The sequence below is a fragment of the Pagrus major genome, chromosome 21 (assembly GCF_040436345.1).
Source record: "Pagrus major chromosome 21, Pma_NU_1.0".
In the NCBI taxonomy this organism is placed as follows: Eukaryota; Metazoa; Chordata; class Actinopteri; order Spariformes; family Sparidae; genus Pagrus; species Pagrus major.
The window spans coordinates 14,667,100-14,692,320 of NC_133235.1; the positions used below are offsets into that span (position 1 = coordinate 14,667,100).

General features: G+C 38.5%; 3 protein-coding genes across 3 annotated transcripts; 1 reads left to right on the forward strand and 2 right to left on the reverse strand.

Annotated features, from left to right (window-relative positions):
* Nucleotides 1-10: 10 nt before the first annotated feature.
* Nucleotides 11-11,046, forward strand: parp2 (poly (ADP-ribose) polymerase 2). The gene is made up of 17 exons (XM_073492052.1): nt 11-170; nt 2,020-2,229; nt 2,475-2,636; nt 2,867-2,937; nt 3,929-3,979; nt 4,485-4,581; nt 4,743-4,818; nt 4,908-5,010; nt 5,153-5,306; nt 6,110-6,248; nt 6,342-6,405; nt 6,507-6,641; nt 7,235-7,362; nt 7,530-7,629; nt 8,197-8,295; nt 8,527-8,651; nt 9,275-11,046. Exons 1-17 carry the CDS (start codon nt 98-100, stop codon nt 9,432-9,434), a joined length of 1,947 nt encoding a protein of 648 aa, XP_073348153.1. The 5' UTR covers nt 11-97; the 3' UTR covers nt 9,435-11,046.
* LOC141017365 (protein lifeguard 1) lies at nt 10,903-16,253 on the reverse strand. Its single transcript, XM_073492053.1, has 6 exons — nt 16,166-16,253; nt 14,738-15,039; nt 14,410-14,610; nt 13,239-13,367; nt 11,843-11,986; nt 10,903-11,233 (listed from the first exon to the last, which is right to left on the reverse strand). The coding sequence occupies exons 2-6, from the start codon at nt 15,026-15,028 to the stop codon at nt 11,099-11,101; spliced, it is 900 nt and encodes a 299-aa protein (XP_073348154.1). The 5' UTR covers nt 15,029-15,039; nt 16,166-16,253; the 3' UTR covers nt 10,903-11,098.
* A 1,164-nt stretch (nt 16,254-17,417) lies between these two features.
* LOC141017433 (uncharacterized) lies at nt 17,418-25,148 on the reverse strand. The gene is made up of 5 exons (XM_073492161.1): nt 24,352-25,148; nt 22,909-23,004; nt 22,722-22,827; nt 20,314-20,415; nt 17,418-20,023 (listed from the first exon to the last, which is right to left on the reverse strand). Exons 1-4 carry the CDS (start codon nt 24,875-24,877, stop codon nt 20,358-20,360), a joined length of 786 nt encoding a protein of 261 aa, XP_073348262.1. The 5' UTR covers nt 24,878-25,148; the 3' UTR covers nt 17,418-20,023; nt 20,314-20,357.
* Nucleotides 25,149-25,221: the final 73 nt, after the last annotated feature.

Below are 25,221 nucleotides of genomic sequence, written 5' to 3' on the forward strand. Positions count from 1 at the left end.
GGCCAGGAAACAGTGGCGGGGAAAGTTTTCCGCCTTCTTTGTTGTCACTGTGTCCCTTCTATCACTGTACCGACCTAGATATTTTTCACTAACCAGCATGAGGCGTACGAGAAGTTCCAGAAACAAAAGTCAGAGTGCACAAGAAAATGAAGAAGTCCAGTCCAAAACAGGTTGGTGCTTGTTTCGCGCTGGAGGATTAGCCTGACAAGATAGCTAGCTGCTGTAACTACGTCACATGTGGACTCAGGACATGTCTAGGCAGAGAAAAGCAGGAAATACATGTTATGTATTTATGGCTTGATTGTTGTTGCAAGTGTTTTAGGAATCGACCACTTTACTTATACTATTTTATACCTGTTAGAAATTGACCATGTTAGTAAAACCTTTCACTGTCAACCTACCATTACCGCAAACCTAAAGGTCTTTGGGGAATACCTAATATGCACCCAGTTGCCAGTTTAAAAGACACAACTAGTTAACTATAACAGCCCTGCATCAAGCCCTGAAGGTTATAATGTTTAGTCTCTCTCAGTTAAAACAGTTTCATAGAGGTGCTGATGCCTCTTTATTATTTTTTTGGGGTGCTGTTGAATCAGATGATGATGATGATTATTTCAAGAGATTTTGCAATAAGAAAAAAGGAAAATTTCCATTTTCACTGAAAAATCTGTTGGACTACAGGACAAACTACAGGAGTATTTTCATTCAGTAAGGCGGGGAGTGTGATAGTATTTGTCAGGGACGTCTGTCTGTAATGTGACCTGATTGGTCCACATGGGTCTACCAACCTATTGAAGATGGTCTCCCCCACTGTCTTGTAAGATAACCTGCTGAAGGTCTGAGTACTGAAACATTGTTATTAAACTTCTTTGCAAGTGAGGTGAACAGTGTACAGGAGTTTTTTTCCTGATTTTGTCGGCCCTTGGTCTTCTCCTACGCACCTGTCTATCCACAGGTGTGCAAAAGCTGTACTCACCGAAAAACTATTGAAATCATGATGATTTAACATTTGTTGGGTCGAGGCAGGGCATCTCTGCAGCACTACAGTACTTCATTATAATGCAGTTTTGTCAACATGTTACCTTTATCAAAAAATGCAGATTCTGCAATTTGTGTATTTTACTTGGCCAAATTATGATTTTGATAGTATTTCGATTAATTGTGCAGCCCTACAAAAAAGCATATTTTTGGTTTTATTTCCTCTCTGAACCATTTGCTGGTTTTCCCACATTTTTCTTTGTAAGGACATCCTCAAAAAAGGTCCATATTCCATATTAAGCTCAATTTTGGTACTTACAAAAAGCTTTCGAAATTTTTACTACATTAACTTAGTCAACAATAACATAAAACTTGTAAACAATGTTAATTGTTAATAATACATTTTTTTGAATGAAGTGCATTACTGTTCCCTTCAGAATAGACAGTGGTGGAAGAAGTACTTTGATCTTTTACTTAAGTAAACGTAGCAATACCACATTGTAATTGTAAATTTTAAGTACTGTATATACTGCTGGGTGGCTTCTTCGTAATACACGATAATTTATCAGTTGATTTATTTTTTGTATTAATAATATGATCTGCAAAGTAACTAGTAATTAAAAACTACAACATTGCTTCCCAAAATGAGTAGAGAAGAAGTATTAAGTGGCATAAAATGGAAGTACTCATTCAAATACTTGAACTGCTTGTACATAAGTACAGTAAATGAGTAAATGTACTTAGTTACATTCCATGCTGGCAATAAAAGGGGAATAAGGAAGCAGACTGACTTCAATGACGAAGTGTAGAAATATGTAATTATCATATGGTTGCTTTGCACAACTATTTTTTTTATTATTTATTGATTCAATAGCTATTTTTGTTTATTTCGGCAATCAATCTCTTTAAACTGTCAAACTATTTACTTGGCAAGTCCCACAATACCAAAATTTATAAAAGTGCTAATTTGAAATTAAAGTATTTGAATTGATGCAGTGGTAATAAAGTATCTATAACTGTACTTTCTCTATGTGTGATTAGTGTGGCAGTGGAAAGGAGATCAAGGACAGTGGGAACCATACTCGCCTTCAGACTGCACCTTGTTGGACTCAGCCGTCTCTTCAGGAGAAACCTCTGTTACTCTGTCTCTGGGCTCTGGGACAGCCTATGAAGTCGACCTGAAGAAGATGGTCCAGATTAATACTGTGACCAAGTACAAGAGGAAGATCCGCTCCCAGACAGTTAAACCAGGTATGTGTGTGTTTTGTGTTATGCCATATGGACCATTTTGCCACAGTACTGTTTTATTTTAGGTCAGTTATTCTATTTAAAATGTTTGACATTTAACATGTCATCCCCTCTGTTTGGATTTTCTCCATTTCACACTGTCATTTTTTTAGTAGTTAGAAGTCATTGTAGAAGAACTATATGAAATACATTTAAAACATTACTGAAGGTATTTAACATGTTTTTTTCTGTTGTCTTTATTTGTTAAGAAAGTTTGAATGATGCCTGTGACTTAACTGCTCATAATGGGAAACCAGTTCAAGTTAAAAAGGAAGAGGAGGAGACACAAGAGCAACCTGCAGCTAAGAGGAAGAGAGGACAAAGCAAGAGTCAGACAAAAACTGAAGAAACGCCCAAAGAGGAAATAAAAGGTGACGGTAACAGTGATCTAATTTTCATATATGTTGTCTAAGTAATACCATTACAAAGGGAAATGGGATGTTAAGATTGTTCAGTAATTGGCGATCCACAAGGTGGAGTAATTACAGCAAAATCATAAAGTGATTTCTGTTTTTTAAAGGAAGTGCATTTACCTGTACTTCATATTAGATGTCAGTTGACCTCATTAATGGTTTGTCTCTGGTCTTTGGATGTTGAACAGAGGTTGTGAAGACGATGGTCATGAAAGGAAAAGCTCCGGTGGACACTGAATGCAAAGCCAAACTTGGAAAGGTACATTATCTATGTTAACATGAGATATGAAACTCATGATTATGATTATTATTACTCATTATTACTATTATTATTATTGTTATTATACATGATTGTGTTACAATTCTGTTAAACATTTAATTTTAAATCAATCAAAAATGTAATTTAATTGCATCTTTTAAATGATTGTTGTACCTAGAGCAACTTCTTCTTATTATTATAATCATCTTATCTTGTTATTGATATTTTTTAGAGCAGCAATGTACAATGTAGGTTGCTCAGGTTTAGTTCAATTCTTAGAAATAAACTTTTCATTTTTTATAATCTCAGCAGTAACCTCTTGAGCTGAAAAATAAGCCAACACATCAGAATATCTGCCAAAGAACTGCAGTTCCTCAAACGGCCACTTGATGCAGGCTCCCCAAGCACCCAAAGCTGCCAAATGCCCAACTTTACAGAAGAAACATGTTAAACATCTTCTGTATGATCAGGCTGCTCCTGTAAAACAGAGCATTGCTCTTACTGAACCAACCCTGAATAAAATAAAGGTTAAAAGGTTACTGCTGGTACAAGGGACGTTTTTAGTTTCTATAGCTAATTTTCCGGTTCATGATAACTAAACGGGAGGTGAATATTTCACTAGTGCTTTCACTGTTACGTGAGAAAAATATCCATTATGCTGATGAATTAGTAATGTGTCATTTTTTTCTTTCGGATTTCATTGGTAATCATTATTATGTACCTTTTCTTAAATAAAAGAGCCACGCAAACACAATTAGGGTGCAACAATTAGTTGATCTAAATACGATGAATAGGCAACCCTTTTTCGTAACTGAGTAATTGCCAAATTGATTTTTAATCATATATGATGATTTACAGATGATTGATGATGATTGTTTTGGACTGTTGGCTGAACAACATATCAAGCAGGTTTAGATCGTCACTTTGCATTCTGGGAAGTTAGGGTGGGCATTTTTTCACTATTCCTTTTTTCTATCTTTTTGTATTTCAGGCTCATGTTTACAGTGAAGGAAATGATGTTTACGATGTGATGCTCAATCAGGTAAAGTCTTTAATAAAATTTAATCACAAGCAGACTCTAAGGGATCTGTCGAAGAGATTAAGAAGGATATCCTGAAATGTTGGGAGGGGAATTTGTAACACTCGTGAAGTGCTTTTTGGAATCAAAATCCAAAAGCTGTACTAAGCTGTTTATTTCCATATTGAATAGTAACTGACTGACTAGTAAATAGTTTGATAGATATTCTTATTGCAACTACTCGCCATATTTTAGTTACTGATTATTTTAGAGCAAAATTTATTTAATTATGCCTCTTGCCCCCTATAACATCCTGATTATTTTCACCTACACAGCAATGTCTTCATGTGATACATGATTCTTTTCTTTAGCTAATAATGCAGCTGTCATACTGTTGCTCAAAATCAAAAAATCTAGTCAAAGCTTTAAAAGTATCCTGTCATTATGTATTTTAATTTTACAATTTGATTTGTGGGAAAGTGAGTAGAATTTTTGACTTGTAGCAAATGCCTTCTGTATTATTTTGCAGACAAATCTTCAGTTTAACAACAACAAATACTACCTGCTCCAGCTGTTGGAAGACGACAACTCCAAGGCTTACAGTGTGTGGTTAAGATGGGGCAGAGGTGAGCCGATTGCCTGTTATTGTTAGCATGTTTGATATATATAGAAATGTTTGTTTTAACACAGGAAATTAAGGAAAGCCTGCAGTTTGGAAGGTCTTTTCTAAAATGTAAACTAACTGGCTTAATTTATTTTGGTTGGTTTCCCTTACTGTTTTTTTCAGTGGGAAAAGTGGGTCAAAACAGTCTGACAGCCTGTGGTGGAGACCTGCTGAAAGCCAAAGATTTCTTCAAGAAAAAGTGAGATTGTGCAATGAAAAAGATATTTAGAGATGTTTCACATCAGAGTAAGTTAAGTAAAAGTCTGAAACTTGTTTTTTTTGCCACAGGTTCCTTGAGAAGACCAAGAATGAGTGGGAAGGCCGAGCAAATTTTGAGAAAGTACCTGGAAAATATGACATGGTGTTCATGGACTACAGCACGGATAAAAAGGCAAGGGACAACACAAAGAACCAACAACCTATTTATCTCCTCAGTATCTTTGGAATTAGGACTGGCAACCTGGAAATAACAGTTTCAGTTTAACTGAAGTTAAGGTTGTCGTTATGAACATAGATATATTTCATGGTTTTAGGAAGAGAACGAGACCACAGTGGATGCTGTGCCCAAAAAGAGGACCTCCAAGCTGGACGTGAAGATCCAGTCGCTGCTGGAGCTCATCTGTGACCTCAAAGCCATGGAGGAGTGTGTGCTGGAGATGAAGTTTGACACCCGGAAAGCTCCTCTCGGTCAGTCTGACAGAATCAAAATCACAACAGAAATATAACAGAATTTTCCCTGTTACAGTCTTTTTAATTTCTACTAATACCATTCCCAGAATTTAATAAGATTTTATTTAGAGCACATTAATATTTACAGAGATAGTTTTGGTTTGTTGAAGTGGGGTTGTATGAGGTTCTTTTTCAGTCAGTGTATTAACTACAGTAGATGGCAGTAAGACACCCCAGGTTTCGAGAAGCAGCAGAAGTATCATGTGGGAAGCTAGGCAATAAATGTACTGTTACGGTTGGCAGCAGCAGCAAAATGTAACTTTTGCCACCTAAAAAAGAGGCCTCCCAAAAAAAGCAATATCAGTGTAAGTGTACACTATGTTTACAATATTTTTCGTCAAACAGACCTTTCTGACAGGAGAATGAGGCCAATAATCCATATATGCTTTAACGACAAACTCGTTTTGATAAAAACAGTAATGTGACCTTAGTTTGTTTACGTCATTGTGTGACTTTGGTGTTTTGAAGGGTTGGTTTGGATTCACCAAAGTCACACAATAATACAAACTAACTAACTAATCGAGGCAGCGGTAGACCAACCACAATTGTGTTCTGCGACAGAGCCACACTTCAAAATACCCAAACTATCCCTTTAAGACACTACAGCATGATTCAAAAATGCAATAAAACAAGTTCTCAAAGTCATTACTTTAGCTCCAACCTGCCCCCTCACTGTATGAGTATCTTTATGACCAGTATTTACAAACCTTTCATTACTGGGCTTCACATTTCAAATTCCATATTTTTCTTTGTACCTGCAGGCAAACTGACCTCAGAGCAGATCCATGCAGGCTACTCGGCACTGAAGAAAATCGAGGATTGTTTGAAAAAGAAGGGCAGCAGTCGTGAGCTGCTGGAAGCATGCAACCAGTTCTACACCCGCATCCCTCATGACTTTGGGTAGGGCATATGTAGCTCTACAGATGAAGATGCACTGTTACTGTTCGAAAAGTGATGTCTGTCTTGCTGTAACTAAAAGATGTAATTCTCCAGGTTGAAAACTCCTCCAATCATCCGTTCAGAAGATGAGCTGAAGGAAAAGATTGCACTGTTGGAAGTAAGGGAGTTATATACAAATATTACTTTATGTCCTCACTTTAATCTGTGATCCTTACTGTCATATCTATATATTTTTGCTTTCTTATTTCTTCTTTCAAGGCTCTGAGTGACATTCAGATTGCAGTGAAAATGGTTCAGGCCAGTAAAAACAGTGACGAACATCCTCTGGACAGACAGTACAGCTCCCTCAAGTGCCAACTGCAGCCTCTTGACTCCAGCGGCCACGAGTACACGGTCTGTGTTTTACTACTTATAATGATAACAGTCAAGGTTAATCAGCCTCGACTGATACACTGCTGCCATGTTTATGGATGCACCTGCAAGATTTATATGGTGCATTTATTATCCAGGGTCTCCAATGGATTCTTAAAAACTCTTAAAGCATCTTAAATATAGTTTTTGATACTCAAGGTAAAAATGTCTTAAAATGTCTGAACACAAAACAAATCCTTCACTGGATAATGCTAGGCTTTCAAAATAAAAAAATAAATGTCCCACACTTCAACCCACACAGTGATATAATAAGAACAAACAACAGTTATATGACAGTAGGTAGTGTCTTTGGCAACTTATATGAGAGAAATTGCAGAATTTATATGCTGAAAAGTCACGGCGACCTCCCTGCTGAGTCTTTGGTGCACTTACTTCCAGACAGCAGCATCCATCTCCTGCAGTGAGAGCCAGACAGGTCCAGTCCCAGCAGGAGATGTACTTTGCAGTCTCTAGATAACAGAATCTTATTCAGAGAGCAGAAGTTGTACCAAACTATTAAACCCAATGAATCTTAATCTGAAATAACGTGTCATTTTCCTCTTCTCTGTGTGAAGGTGATAGAAAAGTATCTAAAGTCCACACACGCCCCCACCCATTCTGACTACAACATGACTGTCCTTGACATCTTCTCGGTGGACAGAGACGGGGAGAGCAACAACTTCCTCTCACAGTTACACAACAGGTAATACACAGTCTGCTTAGTGTAACATTTGTATAAACTACCATTACAGCCTCAAATGTTGTACTGTATGTGCTGTGCTTATTCATATTTGCCTGCATAATTATAGACAATGATGTAAGTGAAAATATTATGTTCTTGACAATTAACTTATGTTTGTCTTCTGCTAGGACTCTGTTGTGGCACGGTTCCCGTTTGTCTAACTGGGTCGGCATCCTGAGTCAGGGGCTCCGAGTGGCCCCACCAGAAGCTCCCGTCACTGGTTACATGGTAGGATGGACAGAAAAAACATTTAAATGTATACAATTTTTCATTTGATTGTAGATAGAGTAAGATAAATACTCACTTGATCTGGAGGGAAATTTAGGCATACAGTGGCCTTAATGACACATACAAAACCCCAATTAACACAAGAATATAAGAAGAAAAAGTGACACAAGGGAGTTAAAACAAGAATATAAGAATAAAAACACAGCAGTGAAGTGATAATCTAGCCACTGGAACTACTACAGAGAGCTGTCATTAACAGAGATAGTTCAACTGTAAGGTGATTAACAGTGCCGGTATTGCCAAAGTAAGGTGATTAAAAAGTAAAAACTGTGCAAGAATAATCATTACTCTGGATGATAAACTTAAATTGTAGATAAATATATTAACAATTCAAAAGTAGATTGTTGATGAGGCTCACATAGCCAGTAACTCTCAGTCCCGCAATGCAATGTGATTGAAAGTAAGAGGAAAATGATTACTGTGGAGGATATACAGTAAAGTACAAAATGAAGATAAATATATACAGTAAACAAATACAAATGTACTTTCTGTTTCTCTTTCATCTAGTTTGGAAAAGGGATTTACTTTGCTGACATGTCATCAAAGAGTGCCAACTACTGCTTTGCCAATCAAAACAACCACACTGGACTGCTGCTACTGTGTGAGGTGAGTTAATTTATTATTCTCTGTGGGCTGATTAAATGTATTCTTCCTAATTTCTACCTATACTTAGTTATTTAACAATCCTCTTACTGAAGAAGTGAAAAGAATATGTATACATTGAAGGTTGTTAAAGCAAACTTAAACAACTCCTATTAACAATGAACATAACATGCTCGGCCCAGATGTGATGCAGCTCCATTTCAGTGTCCATGCTTTGTGTCTGTGTGGTTGCAGGTCGCTCTGGGTGACTGTAACGAGCTGCTGGATGCTGACTACGAGGCAAACAATCTGCCTGCTGGGAAACACAGCACCAAGGGCCTGGGACAGACTGGACCTGACCCCAAAAACTCTGTCACTCTGTGAGTCAGTCTGATTACACCGACACATTTCATACAGGCCAAACATTGATTCAGATGTGCTCAGTGTTACACAACAAAAATCATTACATTATCTGAGAGTTTGTTAATTACATTAGCAAAGAAAAAAGACAGGGTGACGAGCACAGAAAATTCTTTATCCTTTATTTGCTTTACAAGGAGCCCATAAAGAATCTCATTTGGCTTTATAGACAATGATGTTTTAATAGACATTTTTCACTGTTTTCTGATGTTTTAAAGACCAAACTTTGCCAAGACCAAAAGACCAAACTTGTTTTTGTCCACAGTCCAAAGATATTTAGTTTACTGTCATAATGGAGAAAAGAAACCAGAAAATGTTTTGCATTTAAGGAGCTGGAATCAGATAATTTTGACTTTTTCTTAAACAGTGTCTCAAACCAATTAATCGATTATTATAATAGTTGGCGATTAATTTAGTAGGTGACAACTAATTGATTAATCATTGCAGCTCTAGCAGCAACTAGTTTCAGTTAATCTCAGGCACGTCTTAAGTCAAAGTATTGTAAAGATAATTCATTATCTTAAACCCCTTAAAACTCTGAAATCTAAAACTTTTCATATGTCTTCCTCTTTCTCTTTCTCAGGAATGGTGTGACTGTGCCGATGGGGCCGGGGGTGAAGACGGGGGTGGGTAAACATAACAGCTACTCCCTCCTGTACAATGAGTTCATCGTTTACAACCCTGCCCAGACTCGCATGAGGTACCTGCTGCGGGTCAAGTTCAACTACTCTTCACTGTGGTGAGGCTGTGAAATCTGGAGATTTCCAGGGGATTTGCTCTCCACAAAGCGGGGATGATACATCACTCAGTCATCCTTCATGTACAGTTAGATGCTGTTCAGCTCTTGGATCTGGGGAATAGGATGTTAAACCTGACAACAATTTTGATAATCAGTTAATCATTTTTAAAGCAAAAAATACCAAACATTATCTGGTTGTAGCTTCTCAAATGTGAGGACGTTTTGCTTCTCTTTATCATATCTGATATCTTTGGGGTTTGGTTGAATAAAAAAAGCAATTTTAATACATCAACTTAAGCTGTGGAAGGTTATAGCTGGCATTTTTCACTATTTTATGACATTTTGTAGGCAAAACGATTACAGCCGCAACGATTAATCGATTACTTGTCAACTATCGAATTAATTACCACTTATTTTGATTTCGATTAACCGGTTTGAGTTATTTTTTAAGAAAAAATAGTCCAAATTCTCTCCTTCCAGCGTCTCAAATGTAAATGTTTTCTGGTTTTCTTTACTCCTTGATGACCGTAAACTGAATCTGTTTTGGTTTTGGACATTTAAGGACGTCATCTTGGGTTTTGGAGAACACTGAAGGACATTTTTCAACATTTTCTGATATTTTATGGACCCAACAACTACTTGATTAAAGGTAGGGAAGGCGATTCTAGAGAAAAATAGCTGATTGTTGAGTGTCATTCCCAGGTCATCAAATACTGACGCTTTGGGTTAGAATTTCAGGATGAATACCGTCCCAAAGCATCGGTATTCGACAACTTGGGAATGACACTCAACAATCGACTATATTTCTCCAGAATCGCCTTCCCTACCTTTAATCAAAAAAACAATCAACAGATTAATCGACAATGACAATAATCATTATTTGAGGCCCTGAAAACGATTCATGGATTAATCGAGAAAATAATTGGCAGATAAATAATAAGTTGCAGTCCTTCAATGATGTCTACTGTCTCAACAAATATGACATTTCATCTTTGTTCTTCAGAGTCCGAAAATGACGTAGGACCCTGTAAAATAATAATAAATAAAGTTTGGTTATTAAAGTGAGACTAAAGGTTTGGTGAGGATAAAAGATGAAGATGGATCCGTGTGATACAGTAAGAAGAAAAATTTGCACTACTTTTCATCCATGTTGCTTTATCTCGTGAACGTCCTTGTTATAAACGCAAGCTCTATTGTATCGCATGTTACATATGGCAACATTCAGTGCATTTCGGTTTCTGCCTTGGTGCTTTATGCAACACAAAAAGCCTCATGGATCTCCAGTGTTAGATTATCAGTCTCTGACTTTAATGAAATATCATGATTTGGAAGTTCCCTTGGCAGGTTTGACTTGAGCATTTATACTGAATGTTTACCAAAATGTTAATGAATGTGTCTTAATAATGAAATTGATTGCCTTTATTTGTATGTGGGTTAAAGTGCAGTGTGTAACAACAAATACAGAAGAGCAATTTTTTTACATACATTTTTATTCATGTCAAACTTCGACAAAGATTTTGTCAAAGCACTGATGCTCATTCATTTATTGTCACTTAAAACAGGATGCAGTTTCATTATATACATATTAATAATAAAGGACATTTTCTTTGTGTGGAGTGTTGGTCTGTGTTTGTTAAATTTGTATATATGTACATTGTGTATACAGTTTCACCTCCTCCCCAGCAGGTAGAGGAAGATGAGGACTACATCCAGGTAGATGGTAAGAGCAGCGTTGACGTATTCCTCTGGATCCAGACGGTAGCTCATCGTCCCCATGAGCAGCTGAATGTCGATCAGCAGGAACTGAGACAGAGAGAATATTTAGGACAGGGTGAGATTAATACCAGATACCTAATAATATATTTTGGCTGTGAGTGTAATAGACTTTATATTAACACGTCAGAGTATATAAAGCGCAAAGTAACTAGTGACTTAGTAAAGTTATCAAATAAATGTAGTAGAGTAAAAAATACAAAATTTGCCTCCAAAATGTAAGTGGAAGTATAAGTACCTTTAATTTTACTTAGTTACATCCCATTACTGGTTATTCTGAATTTAGAAACTTAGATTTTTATTTTTAATGCAGATGTATACTGGATTCAAATGTCGGTTATCGGTCCGCCTTGATCAGTATTTGTACCAGCCCTGAAAATACATATCAATCGATCCCTATTAAAAGTATCAAAAGATGTAAAGTTTAATTTGATGAAATCATGTTATATCTGAAGCTCATTTCAACACAGACCTTGCAGATGTAGCAGAAGTGGAAATCAAATCTATGAGTGATAAACCTGCTGATGTGACCTGGACAACAAGTAGGTGGATTTGATAAGATTTTAGGACACGGGTCTTGGTTGTATCCCTTTAGATAGTACTTCTATTATTAGGGTATCTTAGTTTTTTCCCCCTTACCAGTGAATACAGCAGAGCACCCAGACACCCGTAGGCAACTTCACTGACGTAGGAGTAGTAGAAGGTGCAGAAGAACCCGAACATGATGAAGTCCACAAGCAGAATCAGCAGAACACCGTACCAAACAGTGAAATCATAACGAGTCTGCAAAGAACACAGAGATATTAGATATTAAAATTTCACAGCCCACTTACACACTTGACCAATATACACTGAGCATTTAAATACTTTTACTGAACATACAGTATTTCTCTGATTTTATTGTTGGAATTTTAATAGTTTATTTCTTTGTCTAATGCTTTTCTTCCTAATTCTGGTTATCATTCCTTATTGCACACTAACCTCATAGCACACCTTCAATAATAAGCCACCCTGCATCATACTGCACAAAATGAGCATGTGACAAATACAACCTTTGAATCTTATAGTAATTAAGAAGAATGTATATTGGGGCATAGTGTTGACTGGGTTCCTCACCTAGTGTCTAATACAGGGTTTGCACATAATCACTTAAATTCAACACCTTTATGACTAGGATGGCACTCAGTAGAGCTCATACCACTGCTAAGGCCCAGCAGTCCCCCTTAATTCAATCAAGCCTAATCCAATATCAAATAAAACATATTTATATCCACTAGATCTGGATCTTTTTATTTGGATGAGCATCAAATTGTTCTCACTCATAGGTCCCAGACACCTAAGTATTCTCAGGTATCTCAGGATACCTAAGTATGCATTACTCCCTGAGAATGAACGAAAATGTTGAAAAATGCCGTCTCGCAATGTAATTTTTGTGTTATCCTGCTGACAAACCAACCAACCAACAAATGAACTCGGCGAATACATGACTTCCTCGGTGGAGGTTATTAGACCTTTTAAAAAGGCTTATACTGTAGCTGTTGTCTTGTTTAGTCCAAAGTCTATCTGTTGTTTGTACAGAGGATACAGCTGAGTAAGAACAGCTGTAATAGACAACACATGTAGACAGGATTCAGTTACAGATAATGTCAACATTTAAGCACTCGTCCGAGTATTTTCTTCATTTATCAATTAGTTTTTAGTCTACAAAATGTCAAAAAAGAGTGAAAATTGGCCTTTTCTGTCTCCCAGAACCCAAGCTGATGTCATTAAAGTTCTTGGTTGACCAACAGTGTAAGGCCAAAAAAGATAAAAATCTTTTAACTGGAAAGATCGGAAGATTTTGTCTTTTTTGTCTTCTGATACTATTTACCAGCACATACAACATGTATCATGTTAAAGTCAGGGAGAGCTTTAACTTAAAAACTGATACATGAGGAAACTGAAAAGTCTCCACATTGCTTTGTTTAAAACAGACAATAATGAATGTATAGAGGAAACATTTTTGAAATGTTGCTCTTCAGCCTGGTTATCTAACCTGTGCGGAGAATGCAATGATTGCGATGGTTATGGCCAGCGTTGCTCCCATCGTGATGACAACAGCAACAGTGTTGTGAAAGGATGCGATGGCTCCAACCATGTATGACAAGCTCAGGGTGACCACAACCTGTAGGTACAAATTTTAACATTTTAAACATCTCCAATATTATCTCGTAAAAGTTTTTTTTTTCATAGTTTGCCTAATAAATTCACAAGTTTAACTGCTTTAAACAGAGTCTCTCTTCAGTTATGATCCAGATTATTTATGTCTTTAAATAATTATATTATAGTGTATGTATGATGTGTGTTTGTGCCATACCCTGAATATTTAATCACAATACGAGAAGAGCCTTTCCTAATTTAACATGCCAACAAAACCTCAAAGGCTAAAAATGATGATCTGTGAGCATGTGAACACAACTTTAGAGGAAACTGAAGTTTTTATTTGGAAACAATAAAATGAAAGTTACTGCTGGTAACGTGCCAGTTTCTCAGAGCCCATTTACATGTAAGTGAGAGAGGTCAAAAAATGTTTTGGCTTTTTTCATGGCACAGGAAGGTTTAGAGGGATGACAGAAAATGGGATGAGAGAGAGGGGAGACGACATGCAGCAAAAGGTCACAGGTTGGATTTGACCCCCTGAGTTTTTATTGAACTAGTTTTTCCAGTAAAGCAGCAGCCCGCCTACTTAGATGACTGTGTGACCTCAGATGTTTCATATCCAATATATATATCTATATATATATATAGATATATATATACATCTTCTTTTAAACAACAAAGCTACGACTCTTTTATCATATAACTGTTCTTTAGTCTATTATTCAAATGTACTGTTGTCTTGATTTAGGTATTAGAGCTGCACAATTTAATCAAATATTACCAAAACTGAAGCAGAAGCTGCAATTTTTTCGATAATAGTAAAATGTGTGATAAAACAGCATTATAATGAAGTATAAGATTTTTTATTTGAAATTTTTTTCATGAAAAAGAACAATGTAACGCCAAAACGATCATTCCCAGTAATCATAATCCTATCCCAATTGTAATAACTCTCAAAATAATGGCAATATGATTTTCTTTCCCCCATATTGTGCAGCCCTTATTAGTATCTGTGTCAGTATCTATATTGTGTTAAAGTTTTTGATAAATTTGGCGTTTTAACCCACCAGTCCCATGATGTTCCAGGGGTGACGCCGACTGAAGGACTGGCAGCAGCTGAGGGCGATGGCGACTACAATGAAGATGATGAAGGAGCTGAGGTAGGCCGGCAGGTTGGTCTGCACCGCCTCTTTGACCACGTCGGAGAAGGTGAACACACACACCACACTGAAGGTGAACAGCAGCTGGAGAGTCAGGATGCAGAACACCTGCACAGGGAAATGGAAAGAACAGCACTTCTAATCATTACTGGATCTTATGACCCCTGAGGAGGGTCCTGACACCAGGTTGAGAAATTCATATTTCACAAAGACTGTAAATCTCAGACTTACAGACCTTTCTAACAAACCCTCTTCTCACTGTCCTGTCATCAAAAGAAGATGAGGATATAAGTGGAGTTGTGTCCGATGGGGCCTCTGGGCCTATGTCGCAGAAAGACTCGTACCCACTGATGGGCTCATAGGTGTAAGTTGTTTCAGTTTTGGGTGGAGGATATGTTGATGGGGCTGCAGAGTAGGGTGGAGGTTGCTCCCCTTGGTAGGAGTATGCCGGTGGTGGTGAGGACACATCATAAGTAGGAGCGTCTTGTGTCTCTTTGGATGTGAGGTAGTCAGCTGTGTCTGACATTGTGGAGGAAACTGAGGGCCAAAGACAAAGTTCAGGCAAATTCAAGGAACAAACACAGGGCAGATGGGATACATTTTGTTTAGCAGCAAGTGGGAAGTTCCTGTTTAACGTAATTTAATGTACTGTTTGATTTACTCGTTAACTTTGGTGTCTGAACTACTGAGAAGGACGTGTCCATGTCAGCCTGTGTTGTTGATACAGCATACAGCAGTATATACAGCAAAGGACGGCCTGTTTCTGTCTGTTCCTGTCTATCTCTGTTGTAGATTTAATTTTGGTATTTTTTAGTATCTGCCCTCCAGCATGTACAGGGTTTCTTACATCAGATCTGGATTTTTAAATACAACCAGACTTGCTGCTGACTGGTTGCCAAAGAATGGAGTGAAGATTAGGAAGTAAAACCTGAGCTGTGGGGGCCACTTCTCTTTCACCCAGCAGTGAAGTTCTCGGATTCAATTCATGTCATTGTTTCCCCAGGTTTGTGGAAGACTTAGGTGCGTGTATGAGCAGAGGTGGGAAGTAACAAAGTGCAAATAAGTAGATTTAAGTAGAATTTTAAGGTAGGACAACTTTTTTCTTTTCCTCCCTACATTTGAACACAAATATCTGTAAATATAGATATAAGGTAAGGTAAGGTAAGATATTACCTTTAAGTTTAATAGTCTTTGAATTATAATATGACGTGAGGTTCAGTTAGCTTTGCACAGAAATCCCCTTTAGAAATGTACTTCAGAGGGAAACTTTTTACTTTTATACTTTTTACTTTAGTACATTTCAGAGCCTGTACTTTATTACTTTTACTTGAGGAAAGAATTCAAATCAGTATATCTACTTTTACCAGAGTCTTTTTTTTTACACAATTATCTGTACTTGAGTGAAGAATGTGTGTATGTGTACTTTTGCCACCTCTGTGATAATGCAATTTCACATCATTTTTGAACCATCATGTCTGTATACAAATAATTGGAAAAGCTAGAGCAGATAAACAACACACAAAAAGCTTTAAAGGAGTATTGTTGACCAATGTAATGGTTTTTCCTGTTGATAAATACACATAAATACTACAAGCAAAAAAGCTGTAAACAATACACACAGAACAAGTTATTTAATAATGAACAATGTGAATGCTCCACTTACCTTTTCTCCTGGTTTATAGTTGTGTCTGAGAAAAATCACAGTCCAACACCTCACAGTGCTGTGTGAGGAGGAGACAACACGAAAACCTTTCTTTACGTGGTGATGGGTGTCATTTATTGTATCAGCCTGTGTCGTAGTTTCACTTCCTGTCGGCATTAGGCGGAACAGTGCGGAAAGTCCACCGTTGCTTTAAACAAGGTCAGAGGTCGTCAAAGTAGGATCTGGCAACTTCCAGAGGTTCCCATGTTGGTCCTTCAGGGTCGACAACAAAAGCTGACTGTCCAGACTTGAGTCCGCTTAAAGCACTCATATTTTCACAGGATAACTTAAGTACACGATTTTATTGTGTCTATGAATACTCGACCTGAAAATGTTTAGGAACCATTGGTGTCAGCTGTTGCCAGGCAGAAATGTTAATTGCAGTAACAGCATAATGCCTGTTTCTAGACCTCTGAATCACTAACCACATGTCAGATTGTTTCCCATAAATTCAAACTGAAAGTAAAACTAAATGGCAATTCAGTCCGATTCCAGTAGCAAGCTAAGTCTAAGGAGTGTTTGTGTCAATACTATGCAATGTATTTTTATCAGTTCACTCATTTAAGAGATTAAAAGTTCATTCTTGATTGTTGAAACACATAAACACATAAATCTCACTACCAGGTCAAAAATTCACTTAAATGTAACTATAATGTATAATTTGCTTGCTAATTGATGTGAATTGAAGGGAGAAAAGAAATCAAGTAAAATTAAACATTCCACTTTATAACACTATGAAGATGCCACCTTGAACTCTGGGAAATTATAATATGAGTTTGTCACAGTTTTATGCCATTTTATATGCAAAACAAGTCAAAGACGAATCAGTACATTAATCAATAATGAAAATTATCATTACTTGCTGCCCCAACAGAATTAAAGCTCACATTTGTAAACTTGAAACTGCATCTTTACAGCTTCATTTTGAAAGACTACAGTATTAGAGGGAGGAACAAGCAGTTACCCCCCTTAAAAATCAGATCTTAAGTTTTGTTTCATCCAAGTTTGTCAATTACTGTTCTTTTACTGTCAATTACTGTTTTTACTTTTAGTGTTTATTTCCTTGTGCCTTAAGGTTAAGTGTAATTTAAATTCTCATATTAAAATAAAACCCTTCAGGACGTTGTGTCCTGTTTTAAGTCTCACTGAACTGCACAAACAACCACAAACGCATTATTGACACTTAAAAACACAAACAGACATTCACAAAACGTCTCTCACACATATTTATTGTAAAAAATACATATAAAAACAATTTCTGAGACATACAAAAGATTGGAGCTTAGAAACAGTATATTGAACAGACAAAGACCAAGCCATTTTTCTTGAATTGCATTACATATTTACAATTTAATAAATAAAATTCAATTTGTTTTTATACCAGAGTAAAGGCAGATTGTCCATATCTTGGGGATGCAGATACCGCTGTGGTGACTCTTTGAAAAACATTCTCATCTAATACGTCGGCCTCAAAGCACAGGGCGCACAGGGGGCATCAGCGCTCTGCGATTCAAAACCAAGGATTTAGGGACATTTATACAAAATACCGTCCTTGGTTGGAGAGGAGCTAGTTTACACACAGAGCGTTTAGTTAGCATTGGTAAAAATTGAGGTATTGCACCACACAGCTTAGAGGGGGTAAGAAAGAAAATGTAATGTGGGGTTTTAGATTGTCTATTATCTTTATCGACAACCCAACCACCACCACCAAACCCCCCCAAAACACACACTCACACACAAACACCCCCACCCCTCCCAGCCAAAGTATACAACATTATAACTTATCACCACAACAAATGTAACATCTAATGATCAATGCAGCTCGTCTTCCGCACTCTCTCACACAATGCCCCCAATGCACAGACAGACTTTTGGCATTATTTTTCTATTCACCAATACAAAAAATGAGAAACATGCACAGGGCTGCCCTCTAGTGGCGGGACAAGTCATAGCACCTCTGACTGCAGAACACCGGGAGGGAGAGAAGGCTGGGGTGAACAAACCTGTGCACTGGGTTGACCTCTAAACTGATCCATACCGTTTGTAAGCACAGAGATTAAAACACATGGAACAGACTCGCCTTTTGAGCAGGCAGCAAAAGCAATTAATTCATGTTTTTTGTTCTTTCCCGCTTTCCTCTGGCCTGTGCACAATCTGCACCAGACAGCATCTGTTGAGCAGCTTTACTGTTGTGCTTCCAGCCCTAAAAACTCTACAAATACCTGCTTGCACAAGAACCCCTTCACCAGGCAAAGGCAATCAACACACACAAAAAAGGCAAAGGAAAGCCATTTAACACATTTAGCAATAATCATGATCATAATGTGATGATATAATATCTAAAAACCTAAAAAAAAAAATTAAAAAAAAAAATTGGGGAAAGTGGTGGGGGCTAGTTATGTAATAATTTACCATCAGCTGTCCATAGCCTCCAGTGTTGGAAAGAGAGGCAGATGCCACATGGTGTAAACATGCCCCCAAAAATACATCCCTCAATCCATCCATCCCGTTATCCCTCCCCGATCTGGCATTAGTGTAACCAGATGGCAAAACTGTCTCTCGAGGTCAGGTCCAAAAAAAAAATCCGGACTACACCCCAGAGAGGGTTTGAGAATGAGGAGGGAGGAGGGGGTGGGGTGGCGGGCGAAAAAACCCAAACCGCATACAATGTACAACAGGACCACATGAGCCACCATGTTGCATACCAATGCCACATGTTACAGGATGTTCGCCAGAGTGACTGTAGTTAAAAACTAGCATTAGAAATTAAAAGGGTATACACACACACACACACACACACACACACACTTTCAGTCATGTTCAGGACATTTTTTCTGTCCTTAGTCATCAGATCAACACACACAAACACACACACACACACAACCTTAACCCAGACCTTTTGTGAAAAAAAAAAAAAAAGAAAATCAGCCTTGACGGACAAAAGTGCTCAAATTGGTGCCAACACCAGCGCTACTATGGCCCTATGAAATACCTACAACCTTTCTAAACACTCAGCAAGTAGCAGCACATTAAACTCAGAGCTAACTAACCACCTACAAGAAAACTGACCTATTCAGAAAAACAATTAGCCCCCAAACTTCCCCTGAAATGTTTTACAGGTAGTAGAAAAAAAAAAAACAAAACAAAAAAACACCTAGTAACAGCAGCCCCCATTCACCAAAAACAAACCCTCAACCTCCAGCTGGTTCAAAATAAAGCAACGTTTATGTGGTAACAGTTCACGCTTTCAGTGTGAGGTTGGTTCATTTGGGGTTAGCCGAGGAAAGAAAACATTCATCCGATGTATGACATGGAACAATACTCTTTCTGCAAAATACTTGATAAAATGACCAATCCCAGAAAAAATACACAGGAGAGAATCCACAGTCACAGTTAAGACAACCTTTTTTCGTCTTCCTCCCCAAGTTTGAGATCTTTCTGGGGCAAGTTCCGTCGTTCTGGGGTGATAATGTTTGATTTTTCTAGGCTTTTTATTTTTGGGGTTTTTTTTTATGTTGCGTGTTTTCAGACCAAGTCCATAACATAGAAAGGAAACCTCCTCCGCTTCTGTTGCAACAAGGGTCTCGATCAGAGAAATCGGAGAAACTGTTTTTACTGTTGGAGTTTGGCTTGAAATGGCCTCGACCAAGTTCAAGTGGACTGATCCACATGGAGAGCGTCGGGTGTCGCTAACTGGAGCTTCCTCTTAGGATCTTCTGTCGTCCACTCAAATATAGGGTTTGCGAGGGACAGTGGGCTTTGATTTGTTTAATTAGACATTTTTTTTATTGGGATTTTATTGGGATTCAGTGTAGTCTCCTGTAAGGGTGGAAAAGCACAGAGTGGCCATTAGACAACGGAATGCATACTGTAATAACTGTATTAAAATATAGTCTGCAACAGATGTGGGCAATGTGGTTAATATCAATATCAAATTAATAATATTTTTTGTATCATTTATCATTTCGTGATATGGCAAGTGCATGCAATATCACAGACCATTCTCACAAACATGGCTTGTGTATTTCTGCTGAACAGTATCATTGTTGTGCCTGACGTTGAAGCTAACTAAATGTCCTGGTAACTCAGTGAGTTGTACACGAACATACCTGAGTCAGGTTGGTCACTGTGTGGAATACATATGAACCTTGAGTCAATCGAAAGGATGTTCGGGGCAGCAGGGTTTCACCTTGGACCAGGAATCAATGCAGCTACATGGACAGAGACCAGAGGTGAGGGGACATCATGACATTACATTTTGATTCATTTAATCGCTATTTTTCTAGCAAAAGAATCGCAGCATTTTTTCTCTCTTATCTGAGCACATTTGGGTTTTGGATTGTTGGTCGAACAAAATGAAAAGTTTGAAGACATCACGTTAAGCTTTAGGTCAAATTCAACAAATCAAGAAAAAAGTTTAAAGATGAGTAGAAATGGAAATATTTGTTCATCGCAGTCCGACACTACTACATGAACATGCACTATATAATTATTTCTAACCCCGTCATCTTTTAGATTCTAACATTCCAGACTTTTTCCAAATCTCAGTTGCTCGACTGGGTGGATCAGAATGTCAATTACACAGCCAAACGGCCACACCTATAAACTGTGGTACAAAACTGAGAACTTCTTGTTCTGTGACCAAAACAAAAGACAGACATGTTGTGTGCTTTATCTGAGATTAATTTATGCTGCAACTCAATTTCAGTTGTCTCTCTGCTGGTTATCCATCACAGTAAAACATCAGAGTGCTGTCAGGGTCACATTATAGTCCTGTGGAAACTGAGTGTGGATTTTAAGATCAATAAGCACTTAAAACTGCTTCAACCCATAATGAGATGGATCACATAATCTTGGTTAATTTCAAGTCTCGACAAGTCCAGTCTCACGCTGCACTGAAATTATGGGAAACCGATGGCTCCTTGTAAGTTAGGAAAGACCACAAGTGTTGAGTATTAAAGCATGCTTTGAAACTGAAAATTAAAGTAAATGGGCTGCAACATGCATAAACACTCATGGTTCTTTCACAACATCATGATTATTTCTTTTTCAAAACACTTACAAGACTTTGATCTGATATATCTGTGACACAGCACTCTCTACACGTATGAAAGCTGTAGTGGAAAATATTCACACCATTTACTTAAAACATAAACTGTTAGAGAACAGGAACACACAAACTGTTGATATTTTCATTTTCACATAAAGTTAACAGATTTACACTGTAATACTGTACTAATCCATTTTATCTCATTTATCTCAAAATAATGATTCGTAATGGAGGTATCACAGCAGTGGTTGTCAAGATTACATTTATCATACCATGGAAAATGACAATGGGTCTGTAATTATCAGAAATGTGTAGTGATATGTGCACTCGTACAGGACAACCTTTGCTTCCTTATATTCCAAACTCTTTAGCACATCACAATCTCCTAGAGCCTATAGTGACGCTTTCAAATTGCTTCTTTTGTCCAAGCAACAGCCCAAAACCCCTAAGACTTTTCATTTACTGTCATAAATGACAAAGAAAAGCAGCAAATTCTTACATTTAAGAAGCTGGAAACAGCAAATATTTGACATTTTTGCTTGAAAAATGACTGGATGTTAACATGATGGTGTGCAAATCAAGGAACCCCTCGGTTCATTGCTACATAGACGTTGAATGTTCCCCTAGTTACGACTCTGGTAACATAGTTAATATCTCTATTCTCACAGAAGTAAGAGAACTGGGATTATCCACTGAGCCTCCTTGTATTTTTTGTTTGTTTTTTTCAAACAGGAATGTTTGTATGAGCGAGTAATTGTTCATGTGTAAATGTATATACCTGTATATGTATGTATGTGGGTATGTGTAAAGTCTGTACATACTGTATATGAGGGTAAAAATGCGTAGATATCAAACTTTATAAAGAGAGAATTTGAAAAAACGATATATGACTGAACAATTAATCAATTATCAGAATAGATTGATTCACTGTGATGTCCCGGTAACAACAAAAGTTAATTCCGAGTAGAAAACTTGCCGTTGATTTGCATTGTGGAGATATGGGATATCATGCACTGTGTTAATTTGCAAGGGTCTCTGATATCCATCCAACGGCGGATCTAAGACTAACTGCAAGTTGTGGGTAAACTCAAGCTGTCGTTTTCTTTAGTTTGTGGCCGAACAGGTTAATTATGTCTCCAACCTAACATTAGTGAAAGTTTTATTATTAACAACACTAGTGTGTGATGTGGGCGTATTCTACCCCAGAAGTAACTGTAAACAAATATTGTGAGTCAGTCCATAGTTGGCAACTAATTTTCTTTTCGATCCACTAATCGATTCATCAACTAACTGCAGCTCTAGCTACCACGTTTTTTCAGTTCTGGAAACAAAGAAATGTTTCCTGTCATAAGCACAATGTCTGCTTTTAATCTCACCTGCACTCATTTGCATCTTTACCCCCCTCTTTTACATTTGTATCTATCTGTATTTTATTGTAATGCAAATATATCAACTGAACTTTGTTACCTCTTATGGTAGACGCAGAGGCAAGCCAGCCTGGCGATGGTCTCTCCCTGTACCAGATCCTCCAAACAAATGGAGCACTCTCCGCTGTCTTTACTGAGCACATCCGCTGTAAACACATACACAAAGCAACCATAAGTGTTCCCAGTCTTTTTTAAAAACCCCTCAATTTCTGTGACATGATACTTACTGTTGTAAGGAAGGGGAGGAGACGTGAGGCAGCTCAACAGGTGATCCTCGATCCGACCCCCCGGGAAGGGCTTTGAGCAGAAAGGACAGCGGATATCTGCAGAGAGCAGACACACAACAGAGCTGAGATTAACACACTGTCACAGCTGAGATATAAATGATAGATGACCTGCACATCACATCGAGTATAACTGCTGTGTTGGGACAGCTAGATTACACAGGCTGACTTGGCGAACCGTGGAGCAGAATAAAACACAATCAGTGTGAATGATGTAACCTCAAGTATAACTGACCCAAAATAGTTTGAAACTTAATTTGACTGTATGCACCACACAAAACAATGATGGGGCTGGAGGGAAAGCCAGCACTAGAGCGATGAGTGGATGCGACAGACAGGCAGATACAGTGCCTTGCTGCCCTACATTCTCCTCCTCCTCCATCTATGAGCTGCTGCCAGCAGTGAGCGGGCATGTGAAGTTGTGACCCATTTCCCTACACTTGCTAGAGGGCTGGCCTGGGAAACCCAGCACACTGTTGTGTTTTGGCTCGCGATCTCATGTTTGCCAACACACCACCATTTCTGTGTATCTGACTGTCTAATGCAGACCAAGAATGCATTTTCGCTTCCTCTGCGTAGTTCCCGTTTTTAATGCACTTCTACAAATAGGGGATCGGTTGCTTAATATTTTGCTCGCTGCAGGATTTACCACTGACAACCACTGTCAACAGGCCTTGAGACATGAAAGAGCTAGTATATCACCACTTCCAGTTTTACGCCAAAGCTCTGCTTCTTACAATAGGGTCTCTGATGATTTTAGTCAGCATGCAAGCACGGGAAAAGAGATTATCTGTTCAGGAATGTAAATTCCCCAAATAATCCATTTTAATTTCAGAGTGGGTAGATTGAGAGTTACACTGGGAGATATTATGATTTAAAATTCATAGTGTGATGTGAGACTAAATGTCTTTGAATTGGTTTACTATTGCAGTCATTTTTTTGTCCATAGGCTGTTGTAGAGTTAAGTGTAGCTAAGTAGTAGTTTTTTCCGACTTTATCTTGTGTCTTTATGACTGATTCAAGTTGACAGTTAATAGGTTTAGTGTTATTTTCTATGAATATATGTCCACCATTCATGTCTTCAGTTGAAAATCAGCTGTCTCAGTCATACCCCAAATTTCGTCATCTTTTTATAATGAGGTATTGAGTCATTTACTGTTATCCATACTGTCAGGCTCCAACACATCCACAAATTCCTTGTAACTTCTGTAGAAAACTCAATGTTCCCGTAAATGTGAGCTGTCTAAAAGCATTAAAAAAAGAAAGAAAAATAAAACTACTGATGGAGACCAGATAATTATTATGGCAAGTGCCTTGAATGCGCCACAAATATTAAAAATATATGTATGGAAAATACTAACGGACAGTGTAAATGTATTAACTTACTGCCATGGCGGTTGTTAACACGGTAAAGGCCGATCCAAGCCTCTGACACCGGCCGCTGGTGTGTGCCTCGGACCCGGGCGGATCTTGCGCCGACGCTGCGGGCGGAAGAGTGCCGATTGCCGGGCAGCCGCTCGGAAAAAGTGCGGTGGGGCGTGCGGCCTGTCTCCTCTCCGGACTGATGTTCCGCTACGACGGGGGGCTCTGGGCTTATATTACCGTCTTCCTCGGGTTTCCCCTCGCTGTTGTTGTCATCCGCAGGTGACGCTTGGCTAATGCTAGAAGGGATGCTGTGGTGGTCAGCGGGGCTACCGTCGGCGCTCGCCCCATGCTGCCCCAGGTCCGAGTCGCTGCCCTCCTCCGATCGGCTCCGGTTGGCCTCCGTGTCCTCGAAGCTCCCCGAGAAGTCGACCATGAGACTGGTGGGCCTGGTACAGCGGGGTCGCCGATAGGAATCCCGCTTTGTGCCATCTTTTCCGAAAGCAGAGGGAACCGGGTCTTCCTGTAGGCGACTTGCTCTCGTCCCCATCTCTGGCGAGCTAGCTAGCTAATTCAGCTGGCTAGCCGAGCTGCTTCCTCAAAGCGAACCACCACAGAAACAAGGGGACGAGTTAACCTCGAAACGACCCTTAAACTCTCAAATATTCGTCTGGTAACTTCAAATACGCCTTTCAGTCGAGCCTAACTAAGACGATATAGGCAGTTCAACGGTCTTTCTCTGGCCTCAGTTTGTACTAACTGTCCACATTTTCCTTTCTTTTTTGACGTGCCCGTTCTCGCTACTGCAGCGGAAATAGAGTATTTTCGCTTCCTCCTTTGAGCCGTACAACAACCGTTACGGTAACGTCACCATGTCACCCGACAGTTTGTAAT